This window comes from Rhea pennata, chromosome 18, assembly GCF_028389875.1.
Source record: "Rhea pennata isolate bPtePen1 chromosome 18, bPtePen1.pri, whole genome shotgun sequence".
NCBI classification, from domain to species: Eukaryota; Metazoa; Chordata; class Aves; order Rheiformes; family Rheidae; genus Rhea; species Rhea pennata.
In genome coordinates this window covers 3104815-3124028 of record NC_084680.1, presented here as the reverse complement: position 1 = coordinate 3124028, position 19214 = coordinate 3104815, and the positions used below count along the sequence as shown (strand labels likewise).

Below are 19214 nucleotides of genomic sequence, written 5' to 3'. Positions count from 1 at the left end.
CTGTGCTGCTCTGCTAGACCTAAAGGGGGTTAGCTGATGGCTGCAGTCATCTCACTGGGGTTCTTACTGTCTTGCAGTGCTTAAGAGCTCATGTCAGTTTGGGTGTTTCTCCTTTGTAGCTGATGTTCCATTCACCCTGCTTGTGCTTTCATCTTTCTCTTTCATCTTGGCTCTTCTGTTCACAGTTCCAGCTGGTTCCAGTCCAGCATCCTCACAGAGCATTTCCAGGCAATGCAGGAGAGAAGCATTTCTGCAGGGAAGTGCCGGTGGCAGTATAACAGTGGGATGATAGTATGGGCTTTCCTATCCCCTTTTTGTGGGCGGACGCATTCAAGGAAGCACTGAGGGCTGCAGGCACTAAGTGCCTGCAGTGAGGACAGGAACCCCATTGGCCTTTTCCTCTGCACAAAACTCATGCAGACTTTGTAGCACATGGGTCTGGCCTTCTTCACTGGCTGCTCCAGCTAATCTTGCTCCTTCCCACAGCCCCCCATAGGAGCCCCTCCGTTCTGGACCTTCCCTGCTACCCATGGCTGCACTAAAAGGGAGTCACTTAGAGAATTTTAACAGTTTTATGAGTAAAGTCTTTAAGAGGCCTCCTTTGAGAAGCTGGAGGCTGCTTACCCTAGCAGTGGGTGCAGAGGATCCTGGTTTGGCACTAACTCTGGGGACAGTAGGAGAAGGAAAGAAAACAAATTCCAGGAATAGAATGTCCTCTCACTGGTTCAGCTGGAAACATTTACAATGGCTGGGTGTAGGCATCTGTGAAGGATATGGACTGCAGCCTACCAAGGACCTGCTTGCCTTGCCTCAGTGCACCCTGCAGAAAGTTAGTCTCCTCCAGAAGTAGGATTCTTTGCGCAGGTTGTGGCAGACAACAGTGATGGAGCCCATGAAGATGCAAAGGAAGATGCTGGCCAAGAAAGAGAATGGTCCAATGAGCAGAAAAAAGGCGTAGTCCTGGGCAAGCAGTGAGTTCTCTTGGCATTGCCTGAAGGACTCATTCCTGAAGGCCATGATTGGATACTTGTTCAGCTGCTCTGGGAATCTGCACAAGAGCAGACTCTTCTCTGGAAGAGAAAAATAGTGCTGATGGACAGGTACCTGGGCACACTGGGCATCTGGAACAGCATGAGGGGGGGTGTCATGGGCAGAGAATGGCAGATCTGGATGGGACGGATGAGACCAGGGCAGATGGATAAAGACAGTGCAGCCAAGTGGGCCAAGATATGCCAGGGCAGGGTGCAAAGACTGGGGGCAGGAAGAGTGGAGGGCTTTCCTACATCCCATGGCTTGGGGAGTGGGAGGACATAGTGGGGTTGGGACTGTGATGAAGAGGGCATGATAAGACTGGAAAATGGGGTTGGAGCAGGATGGGATGTAATGGTACATGGGGAGCAGTGGGCAGCCAGCCTGGCAATGCCACAGAAAGTCCCCAGCCAGCTCAGGCAAAGGCAGGCAGGCACTCAAGGCAGCAGCAAATGGAAACAGATGGCAGCAGAGGGAGAGACCTCAAGAAACAGCTGTCTCTCACCAAAGCTCTCAAGAGAAGGAAATGAAGGATCAAACTGGTATGAAGACACTGAGGAAGGGGTGAGGCAATGAAGGCAGTGAGCCATGGCAGAATCAGGGGTGATGCCCATCCTGATATGCAGGCTCTTCTTAGCTCCTCAGATGCCCATTACTCAATGCCTCTTGCCCTTACTGTGACTGGACTGATGTCAGTGGTGGGGACATTGCCCCATTCAGCTCTCCAGAAAATCCTTGTTAGTGACCAAGGGCCATACACCATCTACCTGAGAGTGGACACTCGGGACCAGAGCCAGGGACATGGCCACTCAGGGGGACACAAGAGACTCCATGGCTTGGTATAGGGCATGGGGAATGTCACTGTACCCTGCACCAGGCAGTGAACTATGTTGCAGTGCCCAAGGTATAGGCTCCCAAATGGGCCCACAGCTGCTGGCTGCCAAGGTGCTGGGGTCTGCCTCAGGCCTGACACAGGTGCCTGGCCTACCTGGAAAGGGTAGGAAGGATGAGGACAGAGCCCTCTGCACACTTACCTTTTATTTTTTCCCTGTTGTGGCTGAGCCAGTGCCAGAGGGGCTGGATGCTGCAGGTGCATACCCAGGGGTTGCTGTGTAGGAGGAGCACTTGGAGTTGAGGCAGGACGTACAGCACCCTGGGCTCCAGCTCCCCCAGCCTGTTGCTGCCCAGGTTGAGCATGACCAAGCTGATGAGAGGTAGGAAGGCTTCTGAGGTCAGCACAGTAAGGTAGTTGTTGCTGAGGTCCAGCTCCTGCAGTACTGTGAGCCCCACCAGGGCCTGGCTGTGGATCATCCCCAGATGGTTGTGAGGCAGGCTAAGTCGCAGCAGCACCGGCAGGAAGGGGAAGGAGTGTGGCCGGAGCACAGTGATGAAGTTGTAGCCAAGCCACAGAGTGCTGGTATTGGCCGATAGGTTCTGTGGCACCTCGTGCAAGTCTTGTTTGGTGCAGTCCACCTCCGTCGCAGAGCAATGACAGGCAGCTGGGCATGCTGGTGAGGGCAGCGGGCACAGGAGGAACAGGCAGGCAATCAGGGTGCCCAGACCCCTGTAGTTCCCCATAGCTGCCCTCTGAGATGGCAAGGGCTCCTTACCTCCAGTGTTGAGATTCCCCTAAAGGTGTGTTCCTAATGCCCGTCACCTTGTCAAGCCACACACAGCCTGTGGCCTACCCTACCAGGCACCCTTGGGTGGACCTGGAGGTGCAGAGCAGAGGTACCGGAGAGCGTTTGGCTCCAAAGTCGATATGCTCCTGGTAGCTGCTTGCATTTGCCTGAACACAGCTCACCACCACCCTTCGTCTGCAAACCTGGAACCAGCTGCACGTCCGGCCTCAGCTTTCCTGAGGGTGGAGCTGCACTTTTCTTAGCAAATATTTTTGCAGTGATGCCTGCCCTGGCAAGGTGCAGAGCCGTGCCCTCATCCCTCCCCCTGCCAGGCATTATTCCAGCCAGGTAAGGAGCCAGCTCTGCACGGCCCAGGATTAACTGCTTGTGTGTGCTGCAGGCTGGAGAACTGTAAGGAAAACAGACTCATGTCTTGGTCTCCATACTCCCCTCATAGCAGCCCCATGAATGTGCTGGACTAGGGCCTCCCTAGCTGGCTGCAATGGGACAAAGCTTAAGCCAAATTATATACAGGTCTAATCTCATCTCCTGTGCTGGCCCAACCATGCCCAGGAAGTCCTTCATGGGGAGCTCTGCTAGGAGCTGCTGCCCACTTCACTCCTTACCTTGGGCTCTGTTTCCTAGAAGTGGGAGACCACAAGTCATGTCAACATAAGGAAAGACGGAGAGCTGAATCTGCTGGATCAACCAGCCTCCTTATCCCAGGAAGGATCCTCTGGAGCTCCTGCCCCAGGGGTGATCGAGCTGATGGGACACAGGCTGCTGACCCACTCCACTGCCAGCCCGTCCAGGTGTCCTCGCTGACCAGGGTGCTCTGACCACTCCTCCAGACTGCCCCAAGATATCTTGTGCTGAAGGAGCTGGGAGACTTGGGCTGTCCCCTCACACACACTCACATACAAAAACATGTCAGCATGCACACAGGGAGCAACCCCGGTGCAACCACATGAGAACAAGTGAGAAACATGAACATTTGGGGCTGTAGCTGCCTGACTCTAGTCTGCCTTTGCCTTGGCACAGCAGTGCCAGTATGAGAAGGCTCAAAGTCTAACTCCACCCTGTTTACACCCCCTCTGGTTTCAAAGCTGGCTGAAACCCCATAACAGAAGGCTAATGAGGAGAAGGTTCAAATCCCAGCACTTACTTTCCCTGGGAAAATTCAAGTCTGCTGGCCACACCAGAGCCAGAGCCAGGCTCTCCCTGTAGCCCTACAAAAGCCTGCTCGATGCCTATTTGGAGACTTGTGGGTAGCTGGACATTTTACCCATCAGCAAGACACAGAAGACTTGAGGGGAGGGTCAGCTGAAAGTGCCTTATCCTACCAAGAGTCCAACGCTGTGGCTGGGAGCGGGGAGACCATCCTCAAAATACACTCTCGCAGCCCCTTTGCCATTTGGGATCCCTTGACATTCATGACCCAAAGGAAATCCCTTCTATCTCTGCCCCACAGCAAAAGCACTCAAAGGGCAGCAAGGTAGAGTGTACACCTGCACCCCAGGCTGAAAATGAGGTGCGCCCAGATCAGGGGCAGAAGCAGCAGGCAGACCGGTTTATTAATAGCATCTAGAGGAGCTTTGGTTTGTTTATTTATCCTGCAGCAAACTCAGTTTGCTGCATTAATCCCCATCTGGAAATAATTCAGAAGAATCCTCGAGCCCAGCCCAGCCCTGCCCTGAAGCAGGGCATGAACCTGCAGCCATGTGGAGTGGTAGCACTGACTCACCCTACCAGCACCTCAAGCAGCTGCAGACTCTTTGGGGACCCAAATCATAGGGGACCTCTGTCCCCAAATGCTCTTCCTCTTTGCAGGATGCATTGCCCACTTCCTCTGGCTCTTCGAAATCTAGTGGAATGTACTGAGGGGAAAAAAAATCTTATTAAAAGCATGATTTCCAGCTCTTGTGCTCAGAGAACCCAGGAAGCCCCAAACCCACCTCAACTCTCTCTTCTAGCCCCCTCATTGCCAATCTGCTGCTCACTCTGACAGTTCACGGGATGAGGAACATTCACGGCATATTCCCTGCTGTGGCCCCAGGCCAAGTGCAGGGCCATTGCTGGTTGTGCCTGACCTTGCTTCTGTTTCACATGCCTAGGCTGCAGCCAGCCGACAACTCAGTGTAGTACATGCCACAGCTGTGTGGCCACAGCTTTGCCCCCTTGCCAAGCTGTTTTGGAATTGGTCAGGAGGCCCGGCACCCCGCACTGTAACCCCACCAACCCTGCTGGTGCACTTGTGATCTCGTGACCCCTTTAGGGCCCATGTCCCAGCAGTACCCATCACTATCCACCTTCACTTATACTGTGAGCGCTCAGCAGTGACAGGCCCCTGGCATCACAGGCTGAATGGTCCTTTCTGGGTGCCCTCGTATCGCACAGGTAGTGACTCTGGGGTTTGGAGAGGTGAATACACAGGACACAGGCATTTGTCATAGCTGTCCCCCTCACAGCCTACCTAGTTGCACACTTTTCTCAGCTCTACAATCTTGCCACTAACCCAGGGCCATAGGCAAGGAGTACTGAGAAGTGAAAGGATGGGTTCAGGTACAAGAGCAAGTTGGATTAGAGCGGAGGAGAGATGTCCAGTCTCCAAGTACTTCTTTCCAAAGCCAGTTCAGAGTACTTGACACTGTCCCTCTCTTGCCTGGGTCCCTGTCACTACCTCCTTCTCCTGGGAGAGAGACATGGCACCCTGCTGAAAGAGCCCAGATCCCGTTCCCTAGCAAGGTCTGTAGTCATTAGGCCAGCTGCTCACAGGGCAAGTGACAGCCCAATGCTGTCCTTTTCTATCATGATGCCTCCTCCTATGGGTTTGGACTCCAACCCAGAGACACTGCCTGCAACCCCCTAGCCCAGGGCTCAGAATCACCAGCTCTGTGGGGCTCCCAGTCAGTATCCTTACCCTTCTGGGGCACCATTGACTGTGTGGGGAGCTGCTGTCTCTCAGGGGCCTTTCTGTGTCTAAGCCAATCACCCAGTTTGGGGTATACTGTTCTTGGGGGCCCAAATTTGCAAAGGAAAGCTCCCGATGTTCCTGCAGGCTGGAGCTGTCTCAGAGTGCATGGAGCAATTTGATATCGTACTGTAGCTCCTGAGCTCTGAGTTCACAGCATAGGTCAGTGACCTGCACCTTTAATATCTCTTACATGGAGCACTGCACAAGGACAGGCCTTGGGGTGACTGAGGATGCAGTCCCCAAAGGCAGAGGGCTCAAAGTCAGCCTTGCTCTGGCTGAGGAGAACGAGCACAGGGTGCCCAGCCAGCATGCCTATGTTGTTCCGAAAATGATGTGATGGAAAGGCAGATAAATTCCTTCAGAGGCCAGCCCCTGTATGGGAGCAGCAAGGACATGTGCAGAGACACATGGCCAGGCACACAGCTTTCTAGTTTGGTTGAGAGGCTGGAGGGATGCAATGGAGCAGGTGTGGTGGGCATGATGTTGAAGAAACAGGACCAAGGACATGGAGCCAGGGCATTTGTCACCCTCCACCACTGAAGAGCCAGGCCCAGGGTGCCAGATGAGCTCATAGACCTGCTAACATGCTCTGTTTTGTATGTAGTTATGTCTGGAGCAGTGATGGGGTCATTCCCAGCCAATTTTCACCTTCCAGCTGTGGAGTATTTGCAAATCAAAGCATCTCAGTGAGGGCCAGAGCAAACATGTCCTGCCAGGTGACAACAATCACCTAGCGATGACCTTAAACCCTCCAGCCTTGGGTGGCAGCTCCCCCACAACCCAAGCGTCCTAGTGTGATGAGACCCCTTCCTTTCTAAAGGCTCTGCTTAGAGCAGGAGAGTTGGAGCCTGCCATGCTCAGCTGATATTTACATTTACCAACACGCTATTACATTTCTCTGAGGCTTCTTGCTCTAGAGCATGTCCTCAAGAGGAGTTCTGCATGGGTAGGGAGGCAGGAGGTCTCTATGCTGGAGTGTACAAGGCTGAAAGCGAGCCCCTGGCCAGCCTGGGCACATAAAGATGGAGGGGGATGAGCTTTAAGACCCTATGGCCAATTTATATTCCATCCTTGAAGACTTCTTGAATGGTTCCATGTAATTGAAGATCTGAGGATCTCCCCTGACTCCCACTGTGCCTGGGCTACTCCCATCCAGAGCAAAAGGAAAACGGTGCGTGAGGGGACTTGTCAGTGGCAGGACCCAGCCAGGTCAGCCTGGGTACACTGAGCCCAGCAGAGCACTTTGCTGTGCCCCCATCCCGAGAGCACTGGTAGGCAAAAGGTTGGGGTGTGGTGCTGCACTCGCAGGAACTCACACCCTGAGGCCAGAGAGGTTAACAGCATCACACAGTCAGTGGTGGACCCATGGTGCAAAACAGATGCTCTCAAAGATGCATCTGGGCCCATTCAAGAGCATCCCCGGGGGGAATAAGGCTAACCATTCAGATCTTGCAAAAAGCAACGGTCTCTCGCACAGCTGGATTATTGGTGGTCACCAAAGGACTCAGCTGAGCATGTAAATACAGAATGGGACTGAGGTGCAGCAGGCTTACAGTCTCTGAACCACACCATGTTTCTGCTGTCCCGCTGGGAACCCTCACCTCTGTCCAGTCCTGCCTGACTTGGGCATCTCATGCAGCACCATTCCTGCAGTGCCTGCTCCTGTTGCCAGAGGGTCTCCATGCTGAGCAGATCTCAGGACGCTGACATTTTTAAGGCAAGTGACACCATGTGGCAGAATTGTGAACAGGCATTGTACGCAACATGGGTGCTGTACATGGCATGGGAGCTGAGCTGATGGCCAGTGCAATGGACAGCAGAGCACCAGGAGGGGGACGTGAAATCACTGCTAGCTCCATGGAAGCACAGACTGAGGTCCTCTACCGAAACCTATGGACTAACCAGCAATGCTTGAAGCTGGGATATTGTTAGAGCTCATAAACCACATGGGAAAAGGAAGCAGAAAATGGACTCTGAGGAAGGACCACAAGAGCTGCACAGGCAACCTTCAGTCTCTTTAGCCCTCCCTAATAACTTTATTACCACTCCAGTGTGCCCCAGACCTCTCAGTTTTGTCTCTAATGCAATCCAGACCCTCCTGTTCAGGCTGTTGTTGCAGCCCCTCGTTTGGACTCAGGCAGGGAACACTGTACTGACAGGCTAGACATGGAAACAGTGTTGGGGTTTATGTACAGGCTATGTATGTGCATGCAAGCAGGGAGATGAGAAGAATTTTAGGCAGCATGACTAAAATCAGCATGAGCAGCAGAGCATGGGGCTGGTCAGGAGCTCACTTTGGATGGCCCTTCCAGATCTGAGCAAAGCAAGTGACAGCCAGATAAATCTCAAGAGATAGAGCTGTGTCATGGCAAAAGCCTCCTTGCTACTGGCCCCCTAGAATCATAGAATCGGTAAGGTTGGAAGGGACCTCCAGAGATCATCTAGTCCAACCTTCCTGCTCAGCAGGGTCACCTAGAGAATGTTAGACAAGGTTGCAGCCAGGCAGGCCTTGAAGATCTCCAGAGAAGGAGACTCCACAACCTCTCTGGGCAACCTGTTCCAGTGCTCTGTCACTCTTACAGTGAAGAAATCCCCCCTCACGTTCAGGCAGAACTTCCTGTGCTTCAATTTCTGTGTATTGCCTCTTGTCCTGTCACATGGGACAACTGAAAAGAGTTTGTTCACATCCCCTTGACACCCTCCCTTGAGGTACTTGTACATATTGATAAGATCCCCCCTCAGTCTGCTCTTCCCCAGGCTAAAGAGTCCCAGCTCTCACAGCCATTCCTCATAGGGAAGGTGCTCCAGCCCTCTGATCATCTTCGTAGCCCTACACTGGACTCTCTCCAGTAGCTCCATGTCTCTCTTGTACTGGGGAGCCCAGAACTGGACACCAGGGCTGAGTGTGTCATCCTCACTCTTAACTGTCCAGTTACCCCAACACCTAGATTTCTAATGCAAATGGCAAACAGCAAGTGAAAAAGAGAAAGTATCTGGCAGGGCAGAGCGCTTCATCTTCCTGCACCAGGCAGAAGGACTTACCCCAGGTTAACATGAGGCTTGCCAACAAATAGGACCAACACATGCAGCACAGCAGTGCTAACAGAGAGTTGTTTAATAGACATGAAGTTTGGGGGTATCAGACATACTCTCCAAAGCATCTCTGCTTTGCTGTGTTGTGCCAGGCTCCCCTTGTACCCTGCCTGATAGGACACTTGGCTGAGGTGTCCCTGCTGTGGCGTGGCATGCATGGAGAAGCCAGGCATGAGCAAGTCCTGGGCCAGACTCCAGGGGACACCTCTGATGACTGGACCAGATTTCAGAGCTATCGGAGGGGTGGGTGGGTAGGATCAAGGGGTGAGAGTATCCTCATCCCACCTTCCGTTGAACTCCAAATCCCGACAGGGTAGGCAATGAGCTCTGTAGAAGCTGAGGCCCCTTATGAGCTGCTGGGACCCAGGAACAACCCCTCAGTTACTGTCCATGTGTGGATCCCCACGTGGCTGGGGCTGAGTTGCTTTCAAGGGGTGGCTAGTCCTCAAAAAGGGCCAAGGCAGCACCATAGGAGCTTGACTGTCTGCAGCATGCTGGGCACAGGAAGCCCTAGCTCCATCTGCTGAGCTGTGCAGAGCTGCTGCCTGCCCTGCTAGTCCATGTGCCACTGGGCTGCACCATCCTTCCACTGTCTGCAGCAGTGCCAGCCTGCCAAGAGCCTGCTCAGCTCTCAAAGGCAGCTGTTACCCCACAGCAAAGGCATTGCTGGCAGCAGCCACTTTGGGGGAATGGTGCCTGGGGCAGTGGGTCTTGGCACAGCCCTGACGGCTGCTGGGTGACCACCTTCTCTTTGCATGACCCTTTAGTGGCCAAGTCAGGCTCTGGCCTGACAGCCACCCGGGGATGCTCCTTGTCAGCCTTAACAGCAAGGAAAGTGGCCAGGTCCAGGTCAAGCATTGCCACTCCACCACGCGGTGTGGGCGTGTTTTGGCGGCACTGCGGGCAGGGAATCCAACGCTGTTCATTGGCGATGGCGTCGAGGCGTTTGAGGCAGGCCTGGCAGAAGGTATGGCCGCAGTATAGCCGGCGCGGTAACCGGCTGCACAGGTCGTAGGAGGAGTAGCAGATGATGCAGTCAATCCTGTGGCTGCCTCGGCTCGGGGTACGGGAGTGGGCCTTGGTGCCTGGCCCTGTGTCCTCTACACAGGTGCTTCCACGAGCCTGGGACATGCTGGGGAGAGGAATTTGAGAGGAGGCCATCAGCCCAGCAGCTAGGGAGGGCATCTGGGCATGGAGAAGGCCAGAAGGATGGATGCTACCTCTGAGAGGACCAGGATGTATCTGAGGTGTGGGAGAGACAGAGACACCAGCACTGCATGGCAGGTTCCTGGGGCTGTCTGGGCAAGCTCCCCACCCAGCACATCCCAGGCTGCTCCATGTCTGGTCCTACATGTAAAAGCAGGACCCTGCTGCTACAGTGGGTCCTAGAGTTTCCCCTGCAGCCATAAGAGGATGCATTTTCCCAGCATCCCTGCTGGGAGCTCTGCCAAATGGCCCTCCTGCTCCCAGGAGTAAATGCAGATGAACAGCTACTGGTCAGATCTTGGTCACCTGCTTGGAGGCCTGCATGGGCCCTAGGTCCATGAGAACCCCCCTGTAGCAGGCAGCAGCTCAGCCATCTGAGCTGGGGAGTAACTCCTGGTGGGCCACGCTGTGCCACAGCTCTGCTTCTCCCCTGCCCAGGCTGTGCCAGGCCACTCCAGCATGGATGTCAATGGCAGGGGGACAGCCACACAAGCTGGTGGAGGTGAATTGAGGGATCCAGCCTCTTGTGAAGGGTGGGTCTGATACCTGCCAGCATGTTTTAGACTCTCTCCCATAGCCCTCCAGGACCCAACTCCCTCTATACCATGCCATCAAGCATTTTGGTGTACGCAGGCACCACTTCCTCCCAAGTCCTCCCATCCCTACCTTTTCTGAGGTGCTCTTCTCCCTCCAGAGTCTCAGGTTAGGTGGCAAAAAGGCTGCAATGTCCCAGGGAGCTGTGGTGGTCCCACAAAGAGCATCAGGGGCCTGAGCTGTGAACAGCTCCCCAGTCAGGTCCAGGTGGCTTCTAGTGGCTCTGGCAATGGGAAGAGGCTCACCTTTCAGGGACAAGTGTGCTATCGGATCTGCAACTGGGAGGCCAAGCCTATGTGATCAGGTTACAAGCACCCAGATAACAAAGCCCTCCGAAATCTAAGCTATCGCTCCCTTACTGCTTCCCTGGGAGCGTACAGCGCATTAACCAGTGGAATAAACCCACTGCATGAGGCTGAGGAGCCCTGGGCTTCACCCACATGTGGAAAGGTCATGAAAATCAGCTGTACTTCAGCAGCACAGTCCTCCACATTCTCCAGCCACCTGCCAGCAGCAGGGCACATCCAGGAAGATGCTGGACAGCAGTGACTTCCCATGACTTGCCAACAAAGCTGCTCCTGGGCACACAAGGCTCACACCATTCCAGGTGGTCCAGGCTGCTGGGGGCAGGGGGGGTGCAACTGGAAGGTGATGGGTAGTGCAGGGGGCCCAGCCTAGGGAGACTGGGCAAGGAGTAAGGGTGATACAGAGGGGCTGGTGCTGGGGCAGGTGCTGGCACAGGTGCAGGGACACTGAGATTCCAGTCTTTCCTAGCCTGTGGGTCCAAGCTGGCAGTGCTCACATGTGGGGCAGTGCAGCAGGATAGGCTCTGTCCCGTGTCTGTAGGTGACTGCTGTGACCTGTGGTGAGTAGGTTGTGGAGGAAGGCTGAACTGGACAGATGCTGAGAAGTCTGAGTTGTAAGACTGCAGCACCTCAGAGGTGTCCCAGCTCCCCTGTGCCCTTCATAGCCTTGCTTGTCACAGGAGCTGAGAGACACAGCAGGACACGAGCTTCACGCTAGCGGCAGTTGCTTGGAGAGTGCCTGGTGCCTGCAGTTAGTGTGTGGGCTGGGAGCAGAGGCAGAGACATCTAGCAGAACATCACTGAGACCTGCCCTTGCTCTTCCAGCAGAGGCTACAGGCTCTCACGTTGAGTACCTGGAGTCCAGGCTTTTCCATGTGGCTGTTAGCACCTCGCTTTGCTCTCTCAGGCTGCATTCTGCTCAGTCCTGTACTTTACTCTTTGGGTTGGTCCCAGGGTATCCTTGGTCTCCTCTACCCTGGAGCAACACTAGCATGGGGCATATGGGAGAGAAAGCGGTTAATCAACCCCTGGTCCTCAGCTCTGGGTGATAGTGGGATGATGTTGATCACTAGGCATAGCTGGGGAAGGACCTGGCATCCCTCCCCCCCCCCCACAGATTAGACCTTCAAGGTTTATGCTTATGCATGACCTAGGGGAGGTGCCAACAATGCCAAGCTCCATCCCTGCAGCTGCCAGCCCCCCTTGCACAGCCCCTGGTTCAGCAGGAAGCTGCACCCTCTGCAAGGAGGGATGTGCGGAGGAAGCCCCTGAACCCAGCCTGACTCACGATCCTGGGCAAAAAAACCCACATGGAATCAGGGCAGGGCTGCCAGGCTGGGAACAACTAGCAGCATTTCTGTGTGGGAGCAGGAGAGGGCAGCAGCCCTTGCTCCAGCCACGAGCAGGCAGTGACGCAGGCAGAGAGCCAGGCAGTGCTATCCTTTGCTGCCTGCTTGCCAAACATTTAGGCCACCCTCGGGCCACATTTCCAGCACTTCTTGGCAGCAAGAAACAGGTTTTTTGAATTGGAGATGGAGCCTTACAGGGTCACTGGACTCTGGGAACGGGAGCTTTGTGGAAAGACTCAGCTCACTCACCCTGTGCTTAGGAACAAGGCAGTAGACCTGGCAGCACAGCAGCCTCCAGGTCACAAGCTTTCCCCAGGCTGCCCAGGTCTCCCAAGCTCCTCCCATACTACCAGAGAGTCCCGCATGAGGCAGGGAAGTGCCTGTCCTTCCTGGATGTGCAGGGCATGCTGGCACTTCCTAAGCAATAAAGCTATATCTCATTCCCCCCCTCGGCACCACGATGCCCTGGCACTGCTCAGGCCAGTCCCATAGCTTGCCATCCTACAGGTGTGTCCTCTTCCTGCCCCAGAACAGCTCGACACCTATGGCTCTTGTGATACAGGCTTTTCATCACCCCTCTGGGCTGGATGCAAAGCTCTGCTGGCCCAGGCTGCAAGCATTGGGTGGGCTCCCAATGCATGTGTCCTGTCCTACCCGGTGGCAGGACTTTGCGCTCTCCTCGCTCAACTGGGCATTGTCCAGCACTTGAAAGGCAGTAAGTTCGAGGCAGGGCTGTGCTGGGAACCTCGGGCAGGCTAGTTTCTACTGAACCAGCTGGCCGAGGTGGGGGTAGTCGCTTGTGCCCTGGGTGGAGCAGGAACCAGCTGACTGGGATTCTTGCTGTGCCCTGACATCTGAGGGCAAGGCCAAGCTGGGATCGGTGTTTCTCAGCTTGCTCTGTGGAGTTAATGAATGTTTAAGACCAGTTCCCCCCCTTCTCCCTGCCAACAGCCATTTGGCATGTTGCCACGCTTGCCTGCACACACGCGCATGTACATTGTTGATACGCAGTTGCTGGGCTGTGCAAACAGAAAGGCATGTGCACCTGCATGCAGAAAGCCATGTACGTGCATACACTACTGTCTTGCCCTTGATGTGTGCCCAGAGACTGGCACATAGGTGCATGTGAAGCCATGCAGGCATGCAGCCACACACACACACGCACACACACACAAGCATATATACATACACAGTGCTGGAGAGATTTACCTCTTCTTCCAGCTCCTGGTGGTGCCTCCCCAGCTGCCTATTGCTCCCAGACTGGTAAAAAGGCAGCTTGGAGAGCCTCATGCAGCCTAGCAGCAGCTATTTCCCATGCATACTTGGGGGATGTGAGTGGCAGCATAGTCCATGCCAGCAGACAGGGGAGAGCTGGGCACCTCGATAGGCACCACTCCAACTCCTCCCTGGTTACAGTGCGCTCTGTCCAAAACCTATGTGCCCAGGGATGTCTGGTTCCCTGCATGTTCCAAAGCTGGTGAGAAGTTACTCTCCCTTCCAAAGAACTGCAGTGCCAAGGCCACCCTGGCCTGACTCACCTGCCCCAGGGTTCCTGGCAGGCAGACATCAGTCTCCTTTGGCCATAGGAAATCAGGCCCAGGGGAGAGGGACAGTCTCAGCTGTGCGCACATCCAGGTATACGTATGTCCCTGCCCAGGGACAATCCACATAGAAACATACAGAAACATTCCCAAACACACAGATCTCTTTCAGCCCTTTTATCCCATTCCAGGGCTTACCAAACCCCCTACCCCTCACATACACACTCGGCTCATCATGTCCCTGGCCCACCTGGGTGGCCATGCCTCTGCAATGCCTGGGTGCTATATCCCATCCAGGGCTCACGCACCCAGGCAACTTTAGCCACGTCTGCCTGTTGCACACATGCTGTACTGGGTTCTTCCATGCCAGCCCACCTCCTTGCAGGACTAAGAGCCTGCAGACATGCTCTGTCCCTTGGAGGCTGGTTACTGTAGTTGTGCACAGCACACAAAGGCTTTGGCTTCCCCAGAGCTACAGGTGGGAAACCTGTGGGGGAGCCATTTGGTGACAAGGGATTGGACTACACATCAGCTAAGCCATGCAGGATGGCACTAAGGAGCACACTGCTTGACACAAGCCTTCAGCCCTGGCTTTGCTCCCTGTGCCCTACTGCAGGGTTTACCTGAGAAAACCCCTAATCTGGGTACAGGGAAGGATATATCTGGAAAGAGCAGTGGCCACAAGCACTAGTGGAAAAAGGAGGAAGGGTCAAAGCCAGACACTTCCCTATCTTCTTCCTAAGGTGTAGCTTAAATCCAGCCCCAAGAGCTGCAGAGACCTTGAACACAGTGGGACAAGGAGCAGGCGCCATCAGGAGAGTGCAAAGGTCTGGCCAGATGGGCTAGGCTCTCCTTGGGCTATGCATCACCACCCCCACTTAATGCACGTAGGAGATACTAGTCATCCAGCACAAACCTCCACACACCCAAGCCTCGGTGAACGCAAACCATATCCAGGGAACACCCACAGAACCTGGATGCATGCAGCCAGTAAGCTGAAGCTACACACTGTGCAGACAGGTGCCTGCTGCTCTCCATGTCACTCAAAGTCATGCACATCCATGCTGAGACCTGGGGCCTCCATGTGGATGGCAGTATTCAGCCCTCTGGCACTCTGCTCTCTGCCCACCGCTGTTCCTCTCCATGTTTTCTGCTGGCTTCAGCTTAATTATTGCCCAGGTGATTGGTGGGGAGTGCTCTGTGCAGCCTCTTCTAGCTTGTTTGCCGTCACCTCAAGGTTAAGCAGAGCGAAGGGCAGTGGTGACATGTACCAGGCTGCCAGCATATGCTGCGTCCTGCCAGCACTTTGCCTGGGCCAGGCTACCACATCCTCTCTTCCCTCGGCCATGTCATGGGGGCAGAGCAGAGCCACCCAACCCCCCCCTGGTGAAGCAGAACCTGCCAGCCCAAGGGCTGTGCTGAAAGTGCTATGCATGATGCTCTTCTGCTTCCAGCCAGCCCCTGGGAACCATATCTGCCCTCACAGAGCATGCTGAACCTTAGGGATGCCAAGCCAACTCTGTGGGCAGTGCATTTTAGCCAAGCACCCATGGTGCCTGTGACACCAACTCCCTGCCCAGAAGAGCTCAGCCACGATGTAGGTGGGCTCTGCAGCAGGGAAAGCCTGGCATCAAGGACAGGGCAGTGGGGAAAACAAATAAGGGGTGGATCTTCCTGGTTTCCATGTTAGCACTGACAGCAGTCCAGGCAGGCTGAACAACAGAGCTCCTTGTGCTAGGATGAGGTTGCACAGGGCTGTGTCCCTGCCAACATCTTCCTGCAAGCAGCACCACCCTCTCCACCAACCACAGGCAAAGGCTATGCTGGCAAGGGAGGGGGTCTGGGCAGAGGGAGAGACTGGCAGCCAAACTCAGCACCTCTGCCAAACCCTTGCCACCCAGAAGCACTGCAAAGGGCAAAGCAGAGCCACAGGGCTGCCAGTGGTGGTGGGTTCCAGGTGGGTCTCAGCAACCTTGGGCAGTTCCTCAAAAACACTCCCACCCCAGCACCCAGTTGACCCTGCCAGGAACCTACCCCTTCCTCATACCTCTGCAAAGTTGGGCTTTCTCTTTCCAAGAGACAGACGTCCAACCTTGCACAATCTAGCCTTACACCAACCAGTATCCCCAGTCAGGCTGGAGTTATATTGGAAATGCCTTGGTGATGGAGGCAGTGGGAGACAAGCTAGCAGCAGGGGCAATGGGCAGCAGCAAGATTAAGAGCTCAGCTGGCCGTTTCTGCTGCTGTGGTCAGCAGTGAAACAGTTAAGTGTCCTGCCCCCTGGTTTTGGGAGGAGGAGAGGGCTGTGCTCCATCCTGCACTGTCCTTACACAGCCCTGGGCCCCACTTGGGACCAGGCACAGCCTGCCTGAAAAAGCAAGCAGTAACATAAGGAACCCAGAAAAAACAGGGTGGAGGGAAGAGGCATACCTTGGCAGGGAGGGAGATGTCTGTAATTTTATTTGTAGTGCACTGAAGTCATCTGCTAACACACACATTCTTTCCAAGCCCCTGTCCTGACTGCTGGCCTGAAGACAGAGGCAGTTCCAGCAGCAGACGCATTTGCTTACGCAGACTATCACCTCGCAGCACAACCAGCCAGCCGTGGGACGAGCTGCTCCACAAGGACAACGGCCTGCTTGTTCCAGATCTGGCATGCCAACTTCAGCCGAAAATGAAGTCAGAGGCTGCCCCAGCAAGCTGCAGAGAGGCAAGTGGGCTCCATGCTTGCCTTTTTTCTCACCCAGTTGTTGCAGAAAATTCACACTGGGAATATGTTTTGGGAACTGCTTGAAGGGGGATGCCCCGATACTACTCCACCTCTGGTGCTGGGTGCCTGGACAGTACTGGGGCCAAGTCCAACCAGGCTCAGAGCCCAAATAGAGACCAATGTGGGAGAATGTGCTGCCACTGAGCACTCCACCAAGCCTGGTGAGCCCAGGATGAGGAAATGAGGTGGGCCGGCAGTTTCCTAGCTCCTGGACTTTAGACATCTGAACCCATGCTGTCAGGTGTTGCCCTGGAGCAGTGCCTGGCACTCTGCCACACTTTGTCTGCCTGTCCTTCATGTCTCTTTCCCTCTGTCCCATGGGCAGCGTGGCAAAGAGAAGTGGTATCCATTCAGAGCTGCTTGGTGCAGGGCTTTACAGCATCTCCATGATACTGTGTGGGAGTGACCCTTTGGCTCTGAGGAGGTGGGGATCCCCGGCCCAGCCTGGGCCCAGCCACAGTTTGAGATCCAGAAAGTCCCAGCCATGGCCTGACTCTTTGCCCCCACTCTGAAGCAGCAATGCTGCCTGCCTTCTCCAGCTATCTCTGCCACATGCACGTCGTCGACATCATCCAGTCTTACCTTTTGGGGTGCAGACAAATCCTGAGCCTTCTTCAGAATTGCAGGTTTCCCTGCAAGGCTGGACTGGCAGCCATGGCCAAGGATGGCAGGTTCACAGGCTCAAACATGCTGCCCTAGTCCCAGGGTAAGCTTTTCTTGGTGGACGTCTGTATCAGTACACACCATCCTCAGGGCACCCAGACCTTGGTGGGGCGGCCGGGGGGGGGGGGGGTGTCTTGTATTTCTTGCCAGCTACACCACACTGGGCTCTCAGGACCTGGTAGGTGCCCATCACTGGTATATGTGGCTGCGTTGCTCATGGGTGAAAGCCAACAGTGGAGTTGAATTGATGCTATCTCCAAGCTGCCAGCTTTGGTGGGAAACAGGGACAGCTCCGCTGTCCTCCCAGCCCTGCCCACCAGGAAGTCCAGGCTGCGCAGCCAGGGCCGTATGGGGCTGCATGGCACTGACCGAGGTTGGCAGATCCAGAGCTCGCAGCCAGGTCCTTTAGCAGATGACACAGCAGCACTTTCTGCAGCAGGGGCAGTACTTACAGCAGCAGTTTCCCCCACCCACCTCGTGCTCATGGCTCTTGGATGGTTTGTCCAAACTGACTGTGTAGAAGGAGTCAGGGGATGTCCCATTGAGCATCTTCAGGCTGGCATAAGGGTTATATGGCCGAGACCAGGACTTCTCAGTGGAAATGGTCTGACTGTTCCAGCTGGCCACGTTGGCATGGTTCACCTGATCCTCCAAGCTATATGTGGGCACGGTGGCAGGGTTGGCAATCACGGTGAGCGAAGAGGGCTCATCCTGCAGGTACCGAGTGATGAAGCTGTGCTGAAACTGGGCCTGTGGGATGTCTACACTGGCATAGGGGTTCTCGAGGGTGACACCACGATCCATGTCCCCTGCTCCTCCTGATTTCTTGTCAGCATATGTGTCCTGGCTGGCAGCTGCAGAGCTGCCAGGAGGCTGCCTCTCACCTCCCACCACCTACAAAAGAAAGACCTCTTTAACTCAGGACACAAGGGGGATCTGCCAGTTCCAAAGTGCTGTAGGGCATCAGTGTCAGTGGCTGTTCCCATGACACTGGGGAAGGGACCCCAAGGTTGGGAACAAGGTACAGAACTTTGTTCACCCGTCCCTATTAGTCCCATGAGTCCCCGATGCATGACCGGACATTTCAGATATGTGGTCTGAGAGCAGAGACGGCAGAGCAAAAAAGGGAGGAGGGAGAGGACACAGGGGCAGACAGGGTGCTGGGCTGAAGGAGGGGGTCCTGGGTGGGAGGCAGAGTGCAGATAGGGCAATGGGGTGTGGTAAGAGTTTATGGAGAGTGCCAGGTTTCTGAGAAAGGAGGAGCAGATGCTGGGGAGAGATGGGGGAGGAAGGGGCTGGGGGTAAAGGGCAGGCAGGGGCCATGAAGGGACAGAGCAGGGGCAAGCAGGTGGAAAGGAAGGCGGACGGGCAGGCAAAGGGGAGAAGGAGAAGGAGAGCAGGGAGAGAGGGGGAAGCAAGGCAGGCTGGGACGGGACCGGGACGGGGCAGGCAAAGCGGCAGAGAAGGCGACCGAGGGAGGCAGCGAGGGGTCCCAGGCAGGCAGGGAAGTGCCCGGGAAGAGGGAGCAGCGGGGCCGGCCCCGGCACTCACCGAGCCGCGCTCCGGCCGGCTGCGGGCGGCACCTCTGCCCGCGGGCTGCGCTTCCTCCGCGGCACGGCACGGCACGGCACGGCACGGCGCGGCACGGCGCGGCACGGCACGGCCCGCCCCGGGCGGGGCCGCCCCGGCCGCGCTCCCGCGCCGCGCCCCACCACCCGCACGGACACCGGCACCCGCAGTAGCGCTGGGCGCTGGCATGGGCACCAGCACGGGCATGGGCCCGGGCATGGACACCAGCACAGCCACCGACAATGGTACTGGCACAGACACTAGCACCAGCACCAGCATGAGCACTAGCACCGTACCAGCACAGGCATAGGCACCAGCCCTGGTACTGGGCACTGGCGTGGGCATGGGCACAGGCACGGGTACTGTCATTAACGCCAGCATTGGTACTTGACACTTGACACAGGCAGCAGCATGGGCATGGGCACGGGCACGGGCACTGGCACGGACGCCAGCATGAACCGTGGCACTGACACCAGCGTGAGCATGGACACCAGCACCG

General features: G+C 55.6%; 3 protein-coding genes across 8 annotated transcripts; all 3 read right to left on the bottom strand.

Annotated features, from left to right (window-relative positions):
• Positions 1-653: 653 nt before the first annotated feature.
• On the bottom strand, positions 654-2899 carry LRRC26 (leucine rich repeat containing 26). The gene is made up of 2 exons (XM_062591229.1): positions 2064-2899; positions 654-1070 (listed from the first exon to the last, which is right to left on the bottom strand). The coding sequence occupies exons 1-2, from the start codon at positions 2605-2607 to the stop codon at positions 811-813; spliced, it is 804 nt and encodes a 267-aa protein (XP_062447213.1). The 5' UTR covers positions 2608-2899; the 3' UTR covers positions 654-810.
• A 5826-nt stretch (positions 2900-8725) lies between these two features.
• Positions 8726-16802, bottom strand: RNF224 (ring finger protein 224). Of its 6 annotated transcripts, none has more exons than XM_062591203.1 (3): positions 16144-16802; positions 13711-13746; positions 8726-9850 (listed from the first exon to the last, which is right to left on the bottom strand). In XM_062591203.1, exons 1-3 carry the CDS (start codon positions 16800-16802, stop codon positions 9343-9345), a joined length of 1203 nt encoding a protein of 400 aa, XP_062447187.1. In that variant the 3' UTR covers positions 8726-9342. The 6 variants fall into 6 exon arrangements, with proteins under 6 accessions (XP_062447187.1, XP_062447191.1, XP_062447189.1 ...); XM_062591207.1 differs by lacking the exon at positions 16144-16802 and adding an exon at positions 11678-11810 and having other exon boundaries at positions 13711-13772; XM_062591205.1 differs by lacking the exon at positions 13711-13746.
• On the bottom strand, positions 16156-18771 carry LOC134148747 (cysteine-rich tail protein 1-like). Its single transcript, XM_062591210.1, has 2 exons — positions 18698-18771; positions 16156-18040 (listed from the first exon to the last, which is right to left on the bottom strand). Exon 2 carries the CDS (start codon positions 17948-17950, stop codon positions 17552-17554), a length of 399 nt encoding a protein of 132 aa, XP_062447194.1. The 5' UTR covers positions 17951-18040; positions 18698-18771; the 3' UTR covers positions 16156-17551.
• Positions 18772-19214: the final 443 nt, after the last annotated feature.